Source organism: Nerophis lumbriciformis, linkage group LG18, assembly GCF_033978685.3.
Source record: "Nerophis lumbriciformis linkage group LG18, RoL_Nlum_v2.1, whole genome shotgun sequence".
NCBI classification, from domain to species: domain Eukaryota; kingdom Metazoa; phylum Chordata; class Actinopteri; order Syngnathiformes; family Syngnathidae; genus Nerophis; species Nerophis lumbriciformis.
The window spans coordinates 6,446,977-6,467,389 of record NC_084565.2 but is presented as its reverse complement, the minus strand read 5'-3'; the positions used below and the strand labels follow the sequence as shown (position 1 = coordinate 6,467,389).

The following is a 20,413-nucleotide window of genomic DNA, read 5'->3' as shown; positions in this document are numbered from 1 at the left end:
CTAACACACATGATGGTGTTGACAACACCCGCTCATGTCTAACACACATGATGGTGTTGACAACACCCGCTCATGTCTAACACACATGATGGTGATGACAACACCCGCTCATGTCTAACACACATGATGGTGATGACAACACCCGCTCATGTCTAACACACATGATGGTGATGACAACACCCGCTCATGTCTAACACACATGATGGTGTTGACAACACCCGCTCATGTCTAACACACATGATGGTGTTGACAACACCCGCTCATGTCTAACACACATGATGGTGTTGACAACACCCGCTCATGTCTAACACACATGATGGTGATGACAACACCCGCTCATGTCTAACACACATGATGGTGTTGACAACACCCGCTCATGTCTAACACACATGATGGTGATGACAACACCCGCTCATGTCTAACACACATGATGGTGTTGACAACACCCGCTCATGTCTAACACACATGATGGTGTTGACAACACCCGCTCATGTCTAACACACATGATGGTGTTGACAACACCCGCTCATGTCTAACACACATGATGGTGTTGACAACACCCGCTCATGTCTAACACACATGATGGTGATGACAACACCCGCTCATGTCTAACACACATGATGGTGATGACAACACCCGCTCATGTCTAACACACATGATGGTGATGACAACACCCGCTCATGTCTAACACACATGATGGTGTTGACAACACCCGCTCATGTCTAACACACATGATGGTGTTGACAACACCCGCTCATGTCTAACACACATGATGGTGTTGACAACACCCGCTCATGTCTAACACACATGATGGTGTTGACAACACCCGCTCATGTCTAACACACATGATGGTGTTGACAACACCCGCTCATGTCTAACACACATGATGGTGATGACAACACCCGCTCATGTCTAACACACATGATGGTGATGACAACACCCGCTCATGTCTAACACACATGATGGTGTTGACAACACCCGCTCATGTCTAACACACATGATGGTGTTGACAACACCCGCTCATGTCTAACACACATGATGGTGATGACAACACCCGCTCACGGCTCATTTTGTAGGTATACACCTCAGTCATATTTTGGTAAATGTTTCCTTGATTTATTAAAAATTGGGACTCGTGTTGAATCGGGAATCGGATCTGAATCGAATCGTCACCACTTTTAACAAAGATTGGAAAACAAATACTGTAGTGATGTTTTACTCGTTTTATAGCACATAGACTTAAATGTAAGCACTAATGGTAGGGGTCAACAACAAAAAAACGATTCATATTTGAATTTGTCCTGATTCTAATTTGCTTTTAAATGTTTAAATAATAATAAAAATAAGAATTTTAAAAAATAATTTAAAAAAATGTATACATTTAAAAAAAAATCTACTTAGATTTTTTTTTTTTTTAATAAAAATAAAATTTGTAAAAAAAAAATGTTTTTAGCCCATGTCCATGCAACCAGAAGGAGCTTTTCTAACCTGTTTTGACTGTAGTGATGTTTTACTCGTTTTATAGCACACAGACTTAAATGTAGGCACTAGATGGTAGGGGTCAACAACAAAAAACCGAGTCAAATTTGACTTTATCCTGATTCTAAATTGCTTTTACATTTTTAAATAACAATAAAAATAATTTAAAAAATTAAATATAAAAAAATTAAAAATTATATACATATATATATATATAAATAAAAAACATTTTCTAAATCAACTTAGAAAACCCCCCACATTTTATGAATATAAAATGTGTAAAAATACGTTTAGGCCATGTCCATGCAACCAGAAGGAGCTTTTCTAACCTGTTTTGACTGTAGTGATGTTTTACTTGTTTTATAGCACACAATCTTAAATGTAGGCACTAGATGGTAGGAGTTAACAACAAAAAAAGATTCAAATTTGAATGTGTCCTGATTGTAAATTGCTTTTACATTTTTTAATAATAATAATAATAATAATAATAATATATAATATAATATATAATATGTATATATATACATTTAAAAAAACAATCTAATTAGAAAAAAATAAACATTTTATAAAAATCAATTTGTAAAAATAAGTTTTTAGGCACTAGATGGTAGGGGTCAACAACAACAAAAAGATTCAAATTTAAATTTTTCCTGATTCTAATTTGCTTGTAAATGTTTAAATAATAATAAAAATAAGAATTTTAAAAAATAATTTAAAAAAATGTATACATTTTAAAAAAAAATCTTAGATTTTTTTTTTTTAATAAAAATAAAATTTGTAAAAAAAAAATGTTTTTAGCCCATGTCCATGCAATCAGAAGGAGCTTTTCTAACCTGTTTTGACTGTAGTGATGTTTTACTCGTTTTATAGCACACAGACTTAAATGTAGGCACTAGATGGTAGGGGTCAACAACAAAAAACCGAGTCAAATTTGACTTTATCCTGATTCTAAATTGCTTTTACATTTTTAAATAACAATAAAAATAATTAAAAAAATTAAATATAAAAAAATTAAAAATTATATACATATATATATATATAAATAAAAAACATTTTCTAAATCAACTTAGAAAACCCCCCACATTTTATGAATATAAAATGTGTAAAAATACATTTAGGCCATGTCCATGCAACCAGAAGGAGCTTTTCTAACCTGTTTTGACTGTAGTGATGTTTTACTTGTTTTATAGCACACAATCTTAAATGTAGGCACTAGATGGTAGGAGTTAACAACAAAAAAAGATTCAAATTTGAATGTGTCCTGATTGTAAATTGCTTTTACATTTTTTAATAATAATAATAATAATAATATATAATATAATATATAATATGTATATATATACATTTAAAAAAACAATCTAATTAGAAAAAATAAACATTTTATAAAAATCAATTTGTAAAAATAAGTTTTTAGGCACTAGATGGTAGGGGTCAACAACAACAAAAAGATTCAAATTTAAATTTATCCTTATTCTAAATTGCTTTTAAATTGTTAAATAAAAATTATATTTTTTTAAATTGTATTTAAAAAAAATATAAAAAAAATAAATATATATATATATATATATATATATATATATATATATATATATATATACATATATATATATATATATATATATATATAAACATTTTTAAAAGGTATATATAAAAAATATATATTTTTATAAAAACAAAATGTGTAAAAATACGTTTTTAGGCCATGTCCATGCAACCAGAAGGAGCTTTTCTAACCTGTTTTGACTGTAGTGATGTTTTACTCGTTTTATAGCACACAGACTTAAATGTAGGCACTAGATGGTAGGGGTCAACAACAAAAAACCGAGTCAAATTTGACTTTATCCTGATTCTAAATTGCTTTTACATTTTTAAATAACAATAAAAATAATTTAAAAAATTAAATATAAAAAAATTCAAAATTATATACATATATATATATATAAATAAAAAACATTTTCTAAATCAACTTAGAAAACCCCCCACATTTTATGAATATAAAATGTGTAAAAATAAGTTTAGGCCATGTCCATGCAACCAGAAGGAGCTTTTCTAACCTGTTTTGACTGTAGTGATGTTTTACTTGTTTTATAGCACACAATCTTAAATGTAGGCACTAGATGGTAGGAGTTAACAACAAAAAAAGATTCAAATTTGAATGTGTCCTGATTGTAAATTGCTTTTACATTTTTTAATAATAATAATAATAATAATATATAATATAATATATAATATGTATATATATACATTTAAAAAAACAATCTAATTAGAAAAAAATAAACATTTTATAAAAATCAATTTGTAAAAATAAGTTTTTAGGCACTAGATGGTAGGGGTCAACAACAACAAAAAGATTCAAATTTAAATTTATCCTTATTCTAAATTGCTTTTAAATTGTTAAATAAAAATTATATTTTTTTAAATTGTATTTAAAAAAAATAAAAATAAATATATATATATATATATATATATATATATATATATATATATATATATATATATATATATATATATATATACATACATATATATATATATATAAACATTTTTAAAAGGTATATATAAAAAATATATATTTTTATAAAAACAAAATGTGTAAAAATACGTTTTTAGGCCATGTCCATGCAACCAGAAGGAGCTTTTCTAACCGGTTTTGACTGTAGTGATGTTTTACTCGTTTTACAGCACACAGACCTAAATGTAGGCCCTAGATGGTGAGGGGTGCACACATTCTTATTTACCCTAATGTAAATCATAATTAAAAAATTTAAAAAATAATAATATATTATTTTTTAAATTATTTATACTAATATTTTAAAATTAAAATAAACAATTTAAAATACAAAAAATGTATTTTACAAAAATTCCTTTCAAAATGTTTTACTTGTTTTATAGCACACAGACTTAAATGTAGGCACTAGATGGTAGGGGTCAATCAAAAAAAAAAGAAGATTCAAATTTAAATTGCTCCTGATTCTAAATCGCTTTTAAATAACAATTTAAATATATATTTAAAAAAAATAATATATATATATATATATTTAATTATTTATAAAAAATATTTAAAAGAAAAATAAAACATTTTAAATACAAAAAAGAAACAAAATAAAAATTCCTTTCAAAATGTTTAATTTGATATAGTGATTTGTTTCTTAGTCTTAGTTTAAAAAAGGTGAGGTGTGTTTGTGGTGGGGGTCTCAAAAGGAGGAACACATCCCACCAAGCATGTTTGGATTGCAGAAAACTAAATGGCGGTGGTTACCTGAGCAGGGGGATCTCGGCCAGAGAGATCTGCAACTTGGCCTCCTTGGTTCTGGCGTTGCAGCGGAAGATGTGGAGGACCACGGAGTACCTGTCCAGCACCTTCACCCCCCAGGCCTCCTCAAACTCCCTCTGGGGGCGCACGCTTGGTCAGTCTGCTCTCAGCGCCTGGCTTCAGCCCGCCTTACCTCGGAGGACGGGGAGAGACGCTCCACGTTGACAAAAACCGCCGTGACGCCCGCTGTCCTCCTGATCCTGTCTGCGGGAGGAAAGCAGGTCTTGGTGCCACGTCTCCACGCCGGCCGGCAGGTGTCACGTTACCTGTGAGGGTCTGGAAGTTGCCTTTGCCGAAGATCATCTTCTTCTCCGGAGTCTTGGTGGACATGACCAGCTGGTCCACCACAGTCCACTTGTCCAGCGTGTTGATGAGGGCCACCGCCTCCGCCATCATCAGCTCGGCTGCAGGGGAGGGTCATGTGACCACAAAAGAAAACGACATGAAAAGTGGAATAAAAGATCAAACAGGTGAAAAGTAACGAGAAGAAGTTGCAAAGTTGACTCTAATAACACAAAGCTGCCAAGCAGGCTGGTTTTTTTTCCATTTAAAATGGTAATTTCTCAATGAATAATTATAAATAAAAAATCAATGTTATTATGAATTATTGACCTATTCAAGGCTCCATCAAATATTCCACTTTGAAATATTTCTTTAGAGAAAATATTGCATATTTTGTGTGTTTTCCATATAAAAATTCATTTTCTTTGACAAAAAGAAATTAAACAAACAAAAAAAACTTTAAAATAATAATAATGAAAACCTTAAGTCTCCATCAAATATTCCACTTTTAAAATATTTTTTGGGGAAAATATTGCAAATTTTGTGTATTCGCCATATAAAAATCTGTTTTCTTTGACAAAAAGGCATAAAACAAACAAAAAAAAACAAACAAAAATAATGTCAAGGCTCCATCAAATATTCCACTTAAAATATTTTTTGGGGAAAATATTGCAAATGTTGTGTATTCGCCATATAAAAATCTGTTTTCTTTGACCAAGTTTTGACAAAAAGGCATCAAACAAATTTTTTTTTTTTTTTGAAATAGTAAAAACTGCAGGCCTTCATGAAATATTCCACTTAAAAAAAACGTTTGGGAAAATATTGCTTATTTTGTGTGTTTGCCGTGTAAAAATCTGTTTTCTTTAATAAAAAAAAAGGCATAAAACAAACAAATTAATTACAAATTAAAACTTATAATCAAAATATATATCTGAAGTTGATCTAAAGATGTGTTAAAAGTAAAAAAATATATATTTTTACACTTTTTTGAGTGGGGATTTAAAAAAACCTGTCATTGCTAAGCAAATAATTATGAATTAAAATCAATGTTGTTATGAATTATTGACATATTCAAGGCTCCATCAAATATTCCATTTTAAAATATTTTTTGGGGAAAATATTTTGTTTGTTTGCTGCATAAAAATCTGTTTTATTTGACAGAAAAGCATAAAACAAACAAAAAACATTAAAAAAAATAAAATAAAAAAGCCTTTGGGTTCCATCAAATATTCCCTAAAATATTTATTTACAGAAAATATTGCATATTGTGTGTTTGCATACAAAAATATGTTTTCTTTGACATAAAGGCATAAAACAAACAAAAATATACATACAAAATAAAATAAGAACTTCAAGTCTCCATCAAATATTCCACTTGAAATATTTCTTTAGAGAAAATATTGCATATTTTGTGTGTTTTCCATATAAAAATTCATTTTCTTTGACAAAAAGAAATTAAACAAACAAAAAAAACTTAAAAATAATAATAATGAAAACCTTAAGTCTCCATCAAATATTCCACTTTTAAAATATTTTTTGGGGAAAATATTGCAAATTTTGTGTATTCGCCATATAAAAATCTGTTTTCTTTGACAAAAAGGCATAAAACAAACAAAAAAAAACAAACAAAAATAATGTCAAGGCTCCATCAAATATTCCACTTAAAATATTTTTTGGGGAAAATATTGCAAATGTTGTGTATTCGCCATATAAAAATCTGTTTTCTTTGACCAAGTTTTGACAAAAAGGCATCAAACAAAATTATTTTTTTTGAAATAGTAAAAACTGCAGGCCTTCATGAAATATTCCACTTAAAAAAAACGTTTGGGAAAATATTGCTTATTTTGTGTGTTTGCCGTGTAAAAATCTGTTTTCTTTAATAAAAAAAAAGGCATAAAACAAACAAATTAATTACAAATTAAAACTTATAATCAAAATATATATCTGAAGTTGATCTAAAGATGTGTTAAAAGTAAAAAAATATATATTTTTACACTTTTTTGAGTGGGGATTTAAAAAAACCTGTCATTGCTAAGCAAATAATTATGAATTAAAATCAATGTTGTTATGAATTATTGACATATTCAAGGCTCCATCAAATATTCCATTTTAAAATATTTTTTGGGGAAAATATTTTGTTTGTTTGCTGCATAAAAATCTGTTTTATTTGACAGAAAAGCATAAAACAAACAAAAAACATTAAAAAAAATAAAATAAAAAAGCCTTTGGGTTCCATCAAATATTCCCTAAAATATTTATTTACAGAAAATATTGCATATTGTGTGTTTGCATACAAAAATATGTTTTCTTTGACATAAAGGCATAAAACAAACAAAAATATACATACAAAATAAAATAAGAACTTCAAGTCTCCATCAAATATTCCACTTGAAATTTTTTTTCATATAAAAATCAGTTTTCTTTGACAAAAAGGCATCAAACAAACAAAAAAAACATGAAAAACTAAAACTTATAATCAACGGATAAATCTAAAATTGATCTAAAGATGTGTTTAAAGTACAAAAATAAATATTTTTACACTATTTTGAGTGGGGCCCTTTTTGAACACCAAGAATTTTAGCGGGATTAAAAAAAATGTCATTGCTAAGCAAATAATTATAAATTAACATCAGTGTTATGAATTATTGACATATTCAAGGCGCCATCAAATATTCCACTTTGAAATATTTGGGTGGAAAATATTATTTGTTAATAAACCATCAAGAAAAGCAAAAAACTTCATATCCACTGTTTGCGCTAGGAATTTTCAAAATGGGGTCTCAAGGACCCCATCAAGTCATAAAAATGGGGTCCCACAGTAAATTTTAGGGGTCCCACTTTTTTGTAAGCGTTTTGAAAACAAATGATAAATGTATGCATTATCCTGTTATATCTCACATTCTATATTGTGTTTTGGGAAAAGGTTGTCATAAACGTTACTTAATTCATTAAAAAATAATACAAAAGAAAACTTTTTTTTTTTTTGCATATGTACATTTATTCAGTTATAAACATTCATTCACTTTCTTCTTTCCTTCATGTATCTAAACTTTACCGCTGCCGGTATTTTTTTCTACAGTTGTATTTAATAAGTTGTAGGTGTATTTATTTCAGAATAAAAATGTAAAGTTTTTTGCTTGGGTCATGAAATAATGATAATGAAAACGTGATAAAAAACCAAAAGAAGAATTATAAAAAAAATGATAACTTCAAAGACATTTGTAATGTAAAATGTGTTAACCAAAATTAAGATTGGCAGCCTCCAAAAAATAAAAAAAATGTTTTATTGAAAAAAAAAAAGAAATGCAACAAAAAAAAATTTGCTACCAAAAAAGTGTTAATAAAAAGTGTGACAGCAAAACAGTTTTTTGTAACTAGATAAAATTGTGCAAAAATATGTTGTAACGACAACGTTTGTCACCAAAAAAATTCTAATTTAACATTCGTAATGTAAAATGTTTTAACCAAAATTAAAAATTGCAGCCTCCAAAAATTTTTTTTTTACTATAAAAAAAAAAAATGCAACAAAATAAATAAATAAATACATAATTGTATTTAGATTTTAATAAATAAATTACAGCCTCCAAAATACAAATTTGCAACCAAAAAAGTGTTAATAAAAAGTGACAGCAAAACAGTTTTTTGTAACTAGAATGTGCAACTAAAAAAATGTCAACAAAAATATGTTGTAACAAAAACGTTTGTAACCAAAAAAATTATAATTTAAGACATTCGTAATGTAAAACGTTTTAACCAAAATTAAAAATTGCAGCCTCCAAAAAGTATTTTTTTTCTATTAAAAAAAAATGCAACAAAATAAATAAATAATTGTATTTAATTTTAATAAATAATTTGCATATTTATTTAACGCTTAAATCTCTGGAGTCTACATCAACTTCACAAGATCCATCCCTCAATTCCAAGTTGTTTTTTTGTTGTTGTTGTTTTTTGTTTGTTTGTTTTCTGCCCTTTTTGTCAAAGAAAACAATGTTTTTTTTTATGGCCAACACACAAAATATGCAAAATCTTCCACAAAAAATATTTGTCAAAGTGGAATATTTGATGTGAAGTCGTCGGAGCCTTGCATAGGTCAATAATTCATAAAAACATTGATTTTGATTCAATATTATGTTTTGAGCAATGACAGTTTTTAAAGACAAAAAAAACCAGCTTTGTTTTATTAGTCAACATTGCAGCTTTTTCTAAATAACGTTTCACCTGTAAGCTTTTTTATTTCACTTTTGTTATGTTTTTGTTTATTTTTAATAGTATTTTTAAATGTGCCGTGGGCCTTTAAAACATTAGCTGTGGGCCCCAAATGGCCTCTGGGCCACACTTTTGACACCCCTGCTATAGATAATAAAAAATATAGATAATAAATGCTTGAAGCTAACAGCTAGCCTGTCTACATCCTCAAACAATGTCGACCCAGCGGGAGATAAAAGTGAAGTTTCCATGGACTCACAAAGACTAAAACAAGTCATTTACTGGAGACATGGCACAGGATGAAGTTAAAAAAGTTGACTTTACACTCACCTTAGTGTTTACCATCAAGTCTTTCTTTTGACAGCCTCTCGCGGTAAAGTTGCCCCAGTGCAAACTGAGGCAGTATTTGTCATTGATAAAACTTTCGGTGAATTTTTTTTTACGACCAATAAAAACGCAATAAACGGGGACGGAAATTTGATTCGGCAAATATAAACAAAACACGCTAATCGATCAAATATTCAAAAATCCGCGTCCAAGGGATGTGCGGACTTCTGCAATTGCGTGTCCTTCCTGATTTCAATGCGTAAAAAGTAAGGGTGTAACGGTACACAAAAATTTTGGTTCGGTACGTACCTCGGTTTAGAGGTCACGGTTCGGTTCATTTTCGGTACAGTAATAAAACAACAAAATGTAAATTTTTGGGTTATTTATTTACCAAATTTGCAAAATCTTCCACCAAAAATATTTTTCTTAGTGGAATATTTGATGTGAAGTAATGGGAACCTTGGATACGTCAATAATTCATAATAACATTGATTTTGATTCAATATTATGTTTTGAGCAATGACAGTTTGAAAGAAAAAAAACAGCTTTGTTTTATTAGTCAACATTGCAACTTTTTCTAAATTACATTTAACATTTTTTATTTCACTTTTGTTATGTTTTTGTTTATTTTAATAGTATTTTTAGAATGTGCCGTGGGCCGCGAATTGCCTCCGGGGCACACTTTTGACACCCCTGCTATAGATAATAAAAAATTAAATGTGATAAATCTATGGATAAAAAGCAGAGCCTGGCGACGCATGCGCGTTTATCATAACTCTCTCTCTCTCTCTGTCTCTGCCCCTCCCTCACCAATGCTGCTGCACGCACAATTTGTTTTGTTTTTAACCCCTTCTTAACCCTGAACGTACATTGAAAATACACGCAACCCGAACTCAAAATGCCGGACATTTGAGGCATTTAAGAAACACCGCCCTGACAGCCCCGCAAAAGAGGACATGTCCGGTGAAAAGAGGACGTATGGTCAGTCTATCCTAGCCCGGTCGCTGCTAGCATGCCGTGTGTTGTGTCTCGGTGTGCATTGTTTACACAACGTGCGTTACGCTACTTAATATGTCCGTGTGGAAACTCGTTCGGTACACCCCGTACCGAAACGGTTCAATACAAATACACGTATCGTTACACTCCTAGTAAAAAGACACAAAAAGTGCGTTAACGCCAACAGTAATATCAACAAAGTTGATCTCGAGATTGAAGCAATGACTAATAATATTTAGAGATGTCCGATAATGTTTTTTTTGCAGATATCCGATATTCCAATATTGTCCAACTCTTAATTACCGATTCTGATATCAACCGATACCGATATATACAGTCGTGGAATCAACACATTATTATGCCTCATTTTGTTGTGATACCCCGCTGGATGCATTAAACAATGTAACAAGGTTTTCCAAAATAAATCAACTCAAGTTATGGAAAAAATGCCAACATGGCACTGCCATATTTATTATTGAAGTCACAAAGTGTTTTTTTTTTTTTGACATGCCTCAAAACAGCAGCTTGGAATTTGGGACATGCTCTCCCTGAGAGAGCATGAGGAGGTTGAGGTGGGCGGGGTTGAGTTGGTGGGAGGGTAGGGGGTAGCGGGGGGGGTGTATATTGTAGCGTCCCGGAAGAGTTAGTGCTGCAAGGGGTAGGGATGTCCCGATCCAGGTTTTTGTACTTCCGATCCGATACCGATATTGTTTTTGCATTTCCGATCCGATACCGATACTGACCGATACCAATACTGGCCTATCCGAGCATGTATTAAAGTTTAAAGTTATTTAGCCTACTTAGTTGTCAGAATCATGTTGAAAAGGGTTTTAGTACTCTTGATAACAACTAGCCAGCTGAATTAGGGGAGTTTGAATAATACACAATGGTTGGTAACAAGAAACTGACCTGTTTATTCAAGGATAAACACAAAATAGACAAAATTATACATGACAAACAGAAATGGCATCATTGAACTAGGGCTGGGCGATATGGCCTTTTTTTAATATTGCGATATTTTAAGGCCATATTGCGATACACGATATATATCTCGATATTTTGCCTTAGCCTTGAATGAACACTTGATGCATATAATCACAGCAGTATGATGATTCTATGTGTTTTCATTGATTGATTGAGACTTTTATTATTAGGTTGCACAGTGAAGTACATATTCCGTACAATTGACCACTAAATGGTAACACCCCAATAAGTTTTTCAACTTGTTTAAGTCGGGGTCCACTTAAATTGATTCATGATACAGATATATACTATCAGATATATACTATCATCATAATACAGTCATCACACAAGATAATCACATTGAATTATTTACATTATTTATAATCCAGGGTGTGGAGGGGGGCGCCGGATGTAAGTGTCAAAAAGACAGCCAAAAGAGTTTGATATGAGAATAAATCTAAAGTTAAAATATAGGGTAGAAATGCACCCATTTGCAGGAAATGTAGTCTTGATTTTCAAAATGTTCTTTCAAGGCTTGCATGTCTACATTAAAACATTCTTCTTCATACTGCATTAATATATGCTACTTTTAAACTTTCATGCAGAGAAGGAAATCACAACTAAAAAAAATCACAAATTTTTTCATACGGTGTTGATGTGGAAATTTTGGCCTCGGCATTTTGATGGTGTGGACGTGTGGCACCGAATGGAGATAAGCGTCTCGACAGACGTCACAATATTTGAACAATGATGACGAAAACTGTTTTCTCTGTCGTGTCCGTGTGTCGAAAATTGTTATGCGCTTATTTTTTTATTTGATTTTGTGCGTGGCATAGATTTGCTATGCGCAGAGGACGCTTAAACAGTGCGCAATTGCACAGGCGAGCACCTTAGAGGGAGCGTTGCTCGCACGGCTGCGCTAGCATCACAGCTAACGTTAGCCATGCTGCTACCTCTCTGCTCGGGGAGGACGTATACGTATGTGACGTATGACGTGACAGTATGTGACGTGTGTAAGAAGGTGCACTTGCTGTCTGTGAGAGGGAGACACAGGAAAGAGTGAGAAGAGCCTGTCGTGTAATGCCAGCAGCTAAAAACAAACATTTTAAAAATTACGGAGCAGCAGAAAAGTGGAATGTATTACTTAAATCGGTGCGTTGAAAAACACGGACCGGAGTTTTTTTTTAAAACTGGATCTGGATCGGCATTTTCCCATGCCTTGCCGATACGCAATTTTTGGCAAATATCGGCAGCACATCCCTAGCAAGGGGTTCTGGGTATTTGTTCTGTTGTGTTTATGTTGTGTTACGGTGCGGATGTTCTCCCGAAATGTGTTTGTCATTCTTGTTTGGTGTGGGTTCACAGTGTGGCGCATATTTGTAACAGTGTTAAAGTTGTTTGTACGGCCACCCTCAGTGTGACCTGTATGGCTGTTGACCAAGTATGCCTTGCATTCACTTGTGTGTGTGTGTGAAAAGCTGTAGATATTATGTGATTGGGCCGGCACGCAAAGGCAGTGCCTTTAAGGCACGCCCCCAATATTGTTGTCTGGGTGGAAATCGGGAGAAATTCGGGAGAATGGTTGCCCCGGGAGATTTTCGGGAGGGGCACTGAAATTCGGGAGTCTCCCGGGAAAATGGGGAGGGTTGGCAAGTATGACTGGGAGACGCAACTGCTCTGTACTTCTCCCTACGACCGTGTACCACTCCGTACAGCGGCGTTTTAAAAAGTTTTGGTTCAAAAAGAGTTTAAAAGTCTAATAATAATATTAATAAAAATAATAATATTAATAAAAAATAATAATACATTACTTATTTTTAACATTTATATGACTGAGACCCTTCTGGGTCCACTAGACCAAACTTGAAGGGTTCTTAGAGGTAAAAAACAACAACATGTTTTTATATATATTGTATTGGTTTTGAAAATGAAAATATTAAAATGGCCCCTGCAAGTTTAGATTTTTCTGTTTGGCCCTCAGTGGAGCCAGTTTGGCCCCCCTGATTAGAAGAACAGAAGAAGATATCCTGTGGTTTTGTTCCAGTTAGGAGAACATGAATGTGTCACTTCCATTTACCTGTGGTCAGGTGTTGCTTTCTGCTCCCCCACTTGACGTCAGGGTGCACCACAAACACCCGGTGGTGGTCCCCCGCTCCTGGGACGACTATGTCGGGTTGCAGCTGCTGGAACATCTCCTCCACCTCCTGCTCCTCCATGAAGTCTTCATCCTCATCCTCCACATCCTCTTCTGGGCTGCTAAAAGGTCCAGTCAGGTATTGTGTGTGTTTGAGGGCGCAGCCGGAAAGGACAAACGCTCTGCTGCAGTGCGGCACGTAGGAACCTCTCGGCCGGGGAAGGCAGCTCATCCCCGGGGGGCCGCAGGTGGAAGCTCCCCTCAGGCTGTGGCGGAGCGGGAAAAGTCGGTGTAGCATGAGGAGCTTCCTCACCGCCGCCATGTTGGGAAGGTGCCTGTTAATAAATAAACTAACTTTAATCCAAATTGCTTCTTTTCTCCCTCCTCACACTTCTTCTTGTGAGCTGATAGATTGACACTCACGCACAGCCACCAACTCGACAGTTTATTAACTTTCACTAACGTCTTTCTGACATTGTTTTCCTACCAAAACATTGACTTTCTGCTACTCGGCTTGAATCAAGTTACCCTACATCTGGACTTGCAGGCAAACATGGTATTTCTACTTGAACGCTACAATATTTTCTCAAGCTTTTCCCACCGGTCAAAATGATCATTTAGTGTAAAATATAGTTATTTCGCATACTAAAGGCGTATTAGAGTGGCATTTTACTCGCTGCAGCTGAGAGGGCGGCGTCTTCAAGACAAAACTCGGGAACTGTATTCTGTAGCTATTTGTTTTCTTGTGCGTCACTTCCGGTATAGTTTTTATTTCGTGAATTAAACATAAAATACATCATCCAGCGGAATCCCATGACATACATGCATACATAACTACTTTAATATAATTATTAAAAAAAAATATATAAATTACTTATTTTGACCCCGTTTTCCGATAGTTAATGCTGAGCCTGCCCTCTGAAGGAGGGTTGTGTCATCGGTTCAAATGCTCTTCCGGTATTAAATTTAGTTTTGAAAATACATTTTACAAAATTGACCCAGTGACGTCACAATGCAAGAAATGAACTGATTAGTATACAAATTATTTTACAATGTTATTTAACGACTGAAAATATGTAAAAAGAACCCTCTTTTTGGCAGTCTTTTGACCTTGTTTACACTGTCCCCTAAAGGACAACTGTGTCATTGCGCTTTAAAACTGGTTTCAATTTCACTTCAAATCTTTTTTTTTTTTAATTGTTCAGCAGCCGGTTTCGTTTTTAGTATGTCAATGTGTCAGTTATATTTATGTTAAAAAAGCAACAATTTATTATAAATACATGTATTATTGACTATTCATGTTGGTGAATATATTGTGGAGACAAATTAGGACCAAAGGTTTTGTATTTATAAAACAAACTTTCCTCATTCTAGCCTGATTTAGCCATTCCTTTACCACTTTTGACGTGTGTTTGGGGTCATTGTCCTGTTGGAACACCCAACTGCGCCCAAGACCCAACCTCCGGGCTGATCATTGTAGCTTGTCCTGAAGAATTTGGAGGTAATCCTCCTTTTTCATTGTCCCATTTAAAGCACCAGTTCCATTGGCAGCAAAACAGGCCCAGAGCATAATACTACCACCACCATGCTTGACGGTAGGAATGGTGTTCATGGGATTAAGGACCTCACCTTTTCTCCTCCAAACATATTGCTGGGTATTGTGGCCAAACAGCTCCATTTTTGTTTCATCTGACATCACATGGACAAAGATAAGACTTTCTGGAGGAAAGTTCTGTGGTCAGATTGGTCACCCAAATTTTTCTATAGAAAACTTAAATTTTCTATAGAAAAAAAAAATGCAACAAAATAAAAATTTGCAAACAAAGTGTTAAAAAAAGGTGTGACAACAAGACCGTTCTTTGTAACTAAATAAAAATGTGCATCTAGAAAAATGTCAACAAAAATATGTTGTAACAAATACGTAAAAGAAAAGTTTGTAACCAAGAAAATAATTACAAAAAAATGATAACTTCAAAGACATTTGTAATGTAAAATGTTTTAACCAAAATTAAGATTTGCAGCCTCCAAAAATAACAAAACAATGTTTTATATAATTTTTTAAAGTTACAACAAAATAAATTAATAGTTTTATTTAATTTTAATAAATAATTTGCAGCCTCCAAAAAATGATTGTATTGAAAAAAAATGCAACAAAATAAAAATTTGCAACCAAAAAGTGTTAATAAAAAGTGTGAATAATGACTGAATAAAACCGTGCAACTAAAAAAATGTCAACAAAAATATGTTGTAACAAAAACGTGATAAAAAAGTTGATAGCAAAAGAAGAATTACAAAAAAATGATCACTTCAAAGACATTTGTAATGTAAAATGTTTTAACCAAAATAAGATTTGCAGCCTCCAAATTTTTTTTTCTATTGAAAAAAAAGAAATGCAACAAAAAAAATTTGCTACCAAAAAAGTGTAGATAAAAAGTGTGACAGCAAAACACTTTTTTGTAACTAGATAAAAATGTGCAACTAAAAAAATGTCAACAAAAATATGTTGTAACGAAAACGTTTGTAACCAAAAAAATTATAATTTAAAAGACATTCGTAATGTAAAATGTTTTAACCAAAATTAAAAATTGCAGCCTCCAAAAAGTTTTTTTTTTTTTCTATTAAAAAAAAAGCAACAAAATAAATAAATAATTTCATTTTAATTTTAATAAATAAATTGCAGCCTCCAAAAAACTTTTTTTTTTCTATTGGGAAAAAAATGCAACAAAATACAAATTTGTAACCAAAAAAGTGTTACTAAAAAGTGACAGCAAAACAGTTTTTGTAACTAGAATGTGCAACTAAAAAATGTCAACAAAAATATGTTGTAACAAAAACGTTTGTAACCAAAAAAATCATAATTTAAAAGACATTCGTAATGTAAAATGTTTTAACCAAAATTAAAAATTGCAGCCTCCAAAAAGTATTTTATTTCTATTAAAAAAATGCAACAAAATAAATAAATAAATAAATAAATAATTTTATTTAATTTTAATAAATAATTTGCAGCCTCCAAAAAATTAAAACATTTCTATTTAAAAAAATTTGCAAAAAAACCAAAACAAGTTGTAATTTAATTGTAATAAATAAATTGCAGCCTCCAAAAAATATAAAACATTTTCTATTGGAAAAAAAAAATGCAACAAAATACACATTTGCAACCAAAAAAGTGTTAATAAAAAGTGTGACAGCAAAACAGTTATTTGTAACTAGATAAAAATGTGCAACTAAAAAAATTTCAACAAAAATATGTTATAATAAAAACGTTTGTAACCCAAAAAAATATCATTTAAAAGACATTCGTAATGTAAAATGTTTTAACCAAAATTAAAAATTGCAGCCTCCAAAAAGTATTTTTTTTCTATAAAAGAAAACGCAACAAAATAAATAAATAAATATAAAAATATATTTTAATTTTAATAAATCAATTGCAGCCTCCAAAAAATATATAATTTTTTCTATTGGGAAAAAAAATGCAACAAAATACAAATTTGCAACCAAAAAAGTGTTAATAAAAAGTGTGACAGCAAAAAAGTTTTTTGTAACTAGATACAAATGTGCAACTAAAAAAATTTCAAAAGAAAAATGTTTTAACAAAAACGTTTTTAACCAAAAAAATTATAATTTAAAAGACATTCGTAATGTAAAATGTTTTAACCAAAATTAAAAATTGCAGCCTCCAAAAAGTATTTTTTTTCTATAAAAGAAAATGCAACAAAATAAATAAATAAATTAAAAAATATATTTTAATTTTAATAAATCAATTGCAGCCTCCAAAAAATATATAATTTTTTCTATTGGGAAAAAAAATGCAACAAAATACAAATTTGCAACCAAAAAAGTGTTAATAAAAAGTGTGACAGCAAAAAAGTTTTTTGTAACTAGATACAAATGTGCAACTAAAAAAATTTCAAAAGAAAAATGTTTTAACAAAAACGTTTTTAACCAAAAAAATTATAATTTAAAAGACATTCATAATGTAAAATGTTTTAACCAAAATGAAAAATTGCAGCCTCCAAAATGTATTTTTTTTCTATTAAAAAAAAAATGCAAAAAAAAAATAAATAATAATAATAATAATTTAATTTAATCTTAATAAATAATTTGCAGCCTCCAAAAAATTAAAAATGTTCTATTAAAAAAAATGGCAAAAAAACCAACTAAAAAGTTATAATTTCATTTTAATAAAAATAAGTGTTCTATTGGAAAAAAATGCAACAAAATACAAATTTGCAACCAAAAAAAGTGTTAATAAAAAGTGTGACAGCAAAACATTTTTTTGTAACTAGATAAAAATGTGCAACTAAAAAAATGTCAATAAAAATATGTTGTAACAAAAACGTTTTTTCCCAAAAATGTTTTTATTTAAAAGACATTTGTAATGTAAAATGTTTTAACCAAAATGAAAAATAGCAGTCTCCAAAATGTATTTTTTTTCTATAAAAAAAAAAAAATTGCAACAAATTTTCCACCAAAAAAAGTGTTAAAGTGTGAGAAGAAGAGCGTAGACAAAGATGGTGACTCACAGATGATGATTGGTTCCTGGCGTGACGCTGTGGGCGTAGTCCGGCTGAAAGAAGTCGAACAGGTCGGACTCAAGTCTTGGTGGAAGACAGAAAGAAAGAGAGTTCCATCGAGCGTTGGCAGGATTTCCTTTGAGTCCGCGAGCCAACAAGACGCCACTTGAGCCTCACATTCCTTCAGGACCACAGATGCCTCGGAGGAGCAGAGGAACATGACTTCACCTGGCAGGAAGTCTCACCTGATTTTTCTTCCCAAACAACTTCCCAGTGGGGGGGCCGGTGGCCATGCTGGGACCACTGTGGCCCACAGGACTGCTGCTCGGCTTCATGGGCGTCTGCCACACGTCAGGTAAGAAGTCTTGGACCTCTGATATCCACACAAAAATACACACTTTTCAAATCAGACCTGATCCCAATCACCTTTGTAATGTGTGTGCAAATCAGGATCTGGTCCAGATCACGTTCTTAAATCATAACCTCCTTGTTTTTATTTCACTTTTCTTTTAACACTTAGGCCTTCCCCATTTTCTGTATCGCTTGAGCCCATTAGAGTCACAGGTAAGCTGGAGCCTACCCCAGCTGACTTCAGTTTACAATGAAAAGTTGCTGTAAAACCTAAGCTAACGTACTGCACAGGGACAAGCGAACACGCATGTTAGCATCATGCTATGCTATTATTACATGTTGACATCATTCTGAGATAGGCTCCAAAAGGGACAAGCGGTAGAAAATGGATGGATGGATCATTCCAGGTTAAAAGCACTAGCATAGCAACATAAGTTACATGCTAATGTTACATTTTAACATCATGCTAGGTTAACAACACTAGCATAGTTATGTGAGCTACATGCTAACATTACATTTTATCATAATTCTAGACATGCAACACTATCATAGCTATGGGAGCTACATGCTAAAATTACATTTTAACATCATTCTAGACTAGCAACATCTGAGCTACATACTAACATTGTATTTTAACATCATTCTACGTTAGCAATACTAGCATAGCTATGTCAGCTACATGCTAACATTACATTTTAACATCCTGCTAGGTTAGCAACACTAACATATATATGTGAGTTACATGCTAACATTATGTTTTATCATAATTCTAGACAAGCAACACTTGCATATATATGTGAGCTACATGCTAACATTGCATTTTAATATCATTCCAGGTTAGCAACACTAGCATAGCAACATAAACTACATGCTAATGTTACATTTTAACATCATTCTACGTTAGCAATACTAGCATAGCTATGTCAGCTACATGTTAACATTACATTTTAACATCCTGCTAGGTTAGCAACACTAGCATATCTATGTGAGCTACATGCTAACATTATGTTTTATCATAATTCTAGACAAGCAACACTAGCATATATATGTGAGCTACATGCTAACATTGCATTTTAATATCATTCCAGGTTAGCAACACTAGCATAGCAACATAAGCTACATGCTAATGTTACATTTTAACATCATGTCAGGTTAGCAACACTAGCATAGCAACATAAGCTACATAATAATGTTACATTTTAACATCACGTCAGGTTAGCAACACTAGCATAGCGATTTGAGCTGCATGCTAACATTGCATTTTAATATCATTCCAGGTTAGCAACACTAGCAAAGCAACATAAGCTACATGCTAATGTTACATTTTAACATCATGTCAGGTTAGCAACACTAGCATAGCAACATAAACTACATGCTAATGTTACATTTTAACATCACGTCAGGTTAGCAATACTAGCATAGCGATTTGAGCTACATGCTAACATTACATTTTATTATAATTCTAGACTAGCAACACGAGCATAGCTATGTGACCTACATACTAACATTGCATTTTAATATCATTCTAGACTAGCAACACTAGCATAGCTATGTGAGCTACATGCAAACAATACATTTTAACATCATTCTGGACTAGCAACACTAGCATATATATGAGAGCTACATGCTAATATTACATTTTAACATATTTCTTAACTAGCAACACTAGCATAGCTATGTGAGCTACATGCTAACATTGCATTGTATCATATTTCTAGACAAGCAACACTAGCATATATATGTCAGCTACATGCTAACATTGCATTTTAATATCATTCCAAGTTAGCAGCACTAGCATAACAATATAAGCTACATGCTAATGTTACATTTTACCATCATGTCAGGTTA

General features: G+C 32.0%; 1 protein-coding gene across 1 annotated transcript in view; it reads right to left on the bottom strand.

Moving 5' to 3' along the window:
• The window catches only part of gtpbp6 (GTP binding protein 6 (putative)), a 41,288-nt gene that overhangs the window by 8,330 nt on the left and 12,545 nt on the right, over window positions 1-20,413 (bottom strand). Inside the window, exons 2-7 of the mRNA XM_061977544.2 lie at window positions 18,460-18,587; window positions 18,224-18,267; window positions 13,644-14,035; window positions 5,059-5,196; window positions 4,926-4,996; window positions 4,739-4,869 (exon numbers count right to left, since the gene is read on the bottom strand). Coding sequence (XP_061833528.1) covers window positions 4,739-4,869; window positions 4,926-4,996; window positions 5,059-5,196; window positions 13,644-14,035; window positions 18,224-18,267; window positions 18,460-18,549 — 866 coding nt within the window. The 5' untranslated portion in view covers window positions 18,550-18,587. The remainder of the gene's footprint in view (window positions 1-4,738; window positions 4,870-4,925; window positions 4,997-5,058; window positions 5,197-13,643; window positions 14,036-18,223; window positions 18,268-18,459; window positions 18,588-20,413) is intronic.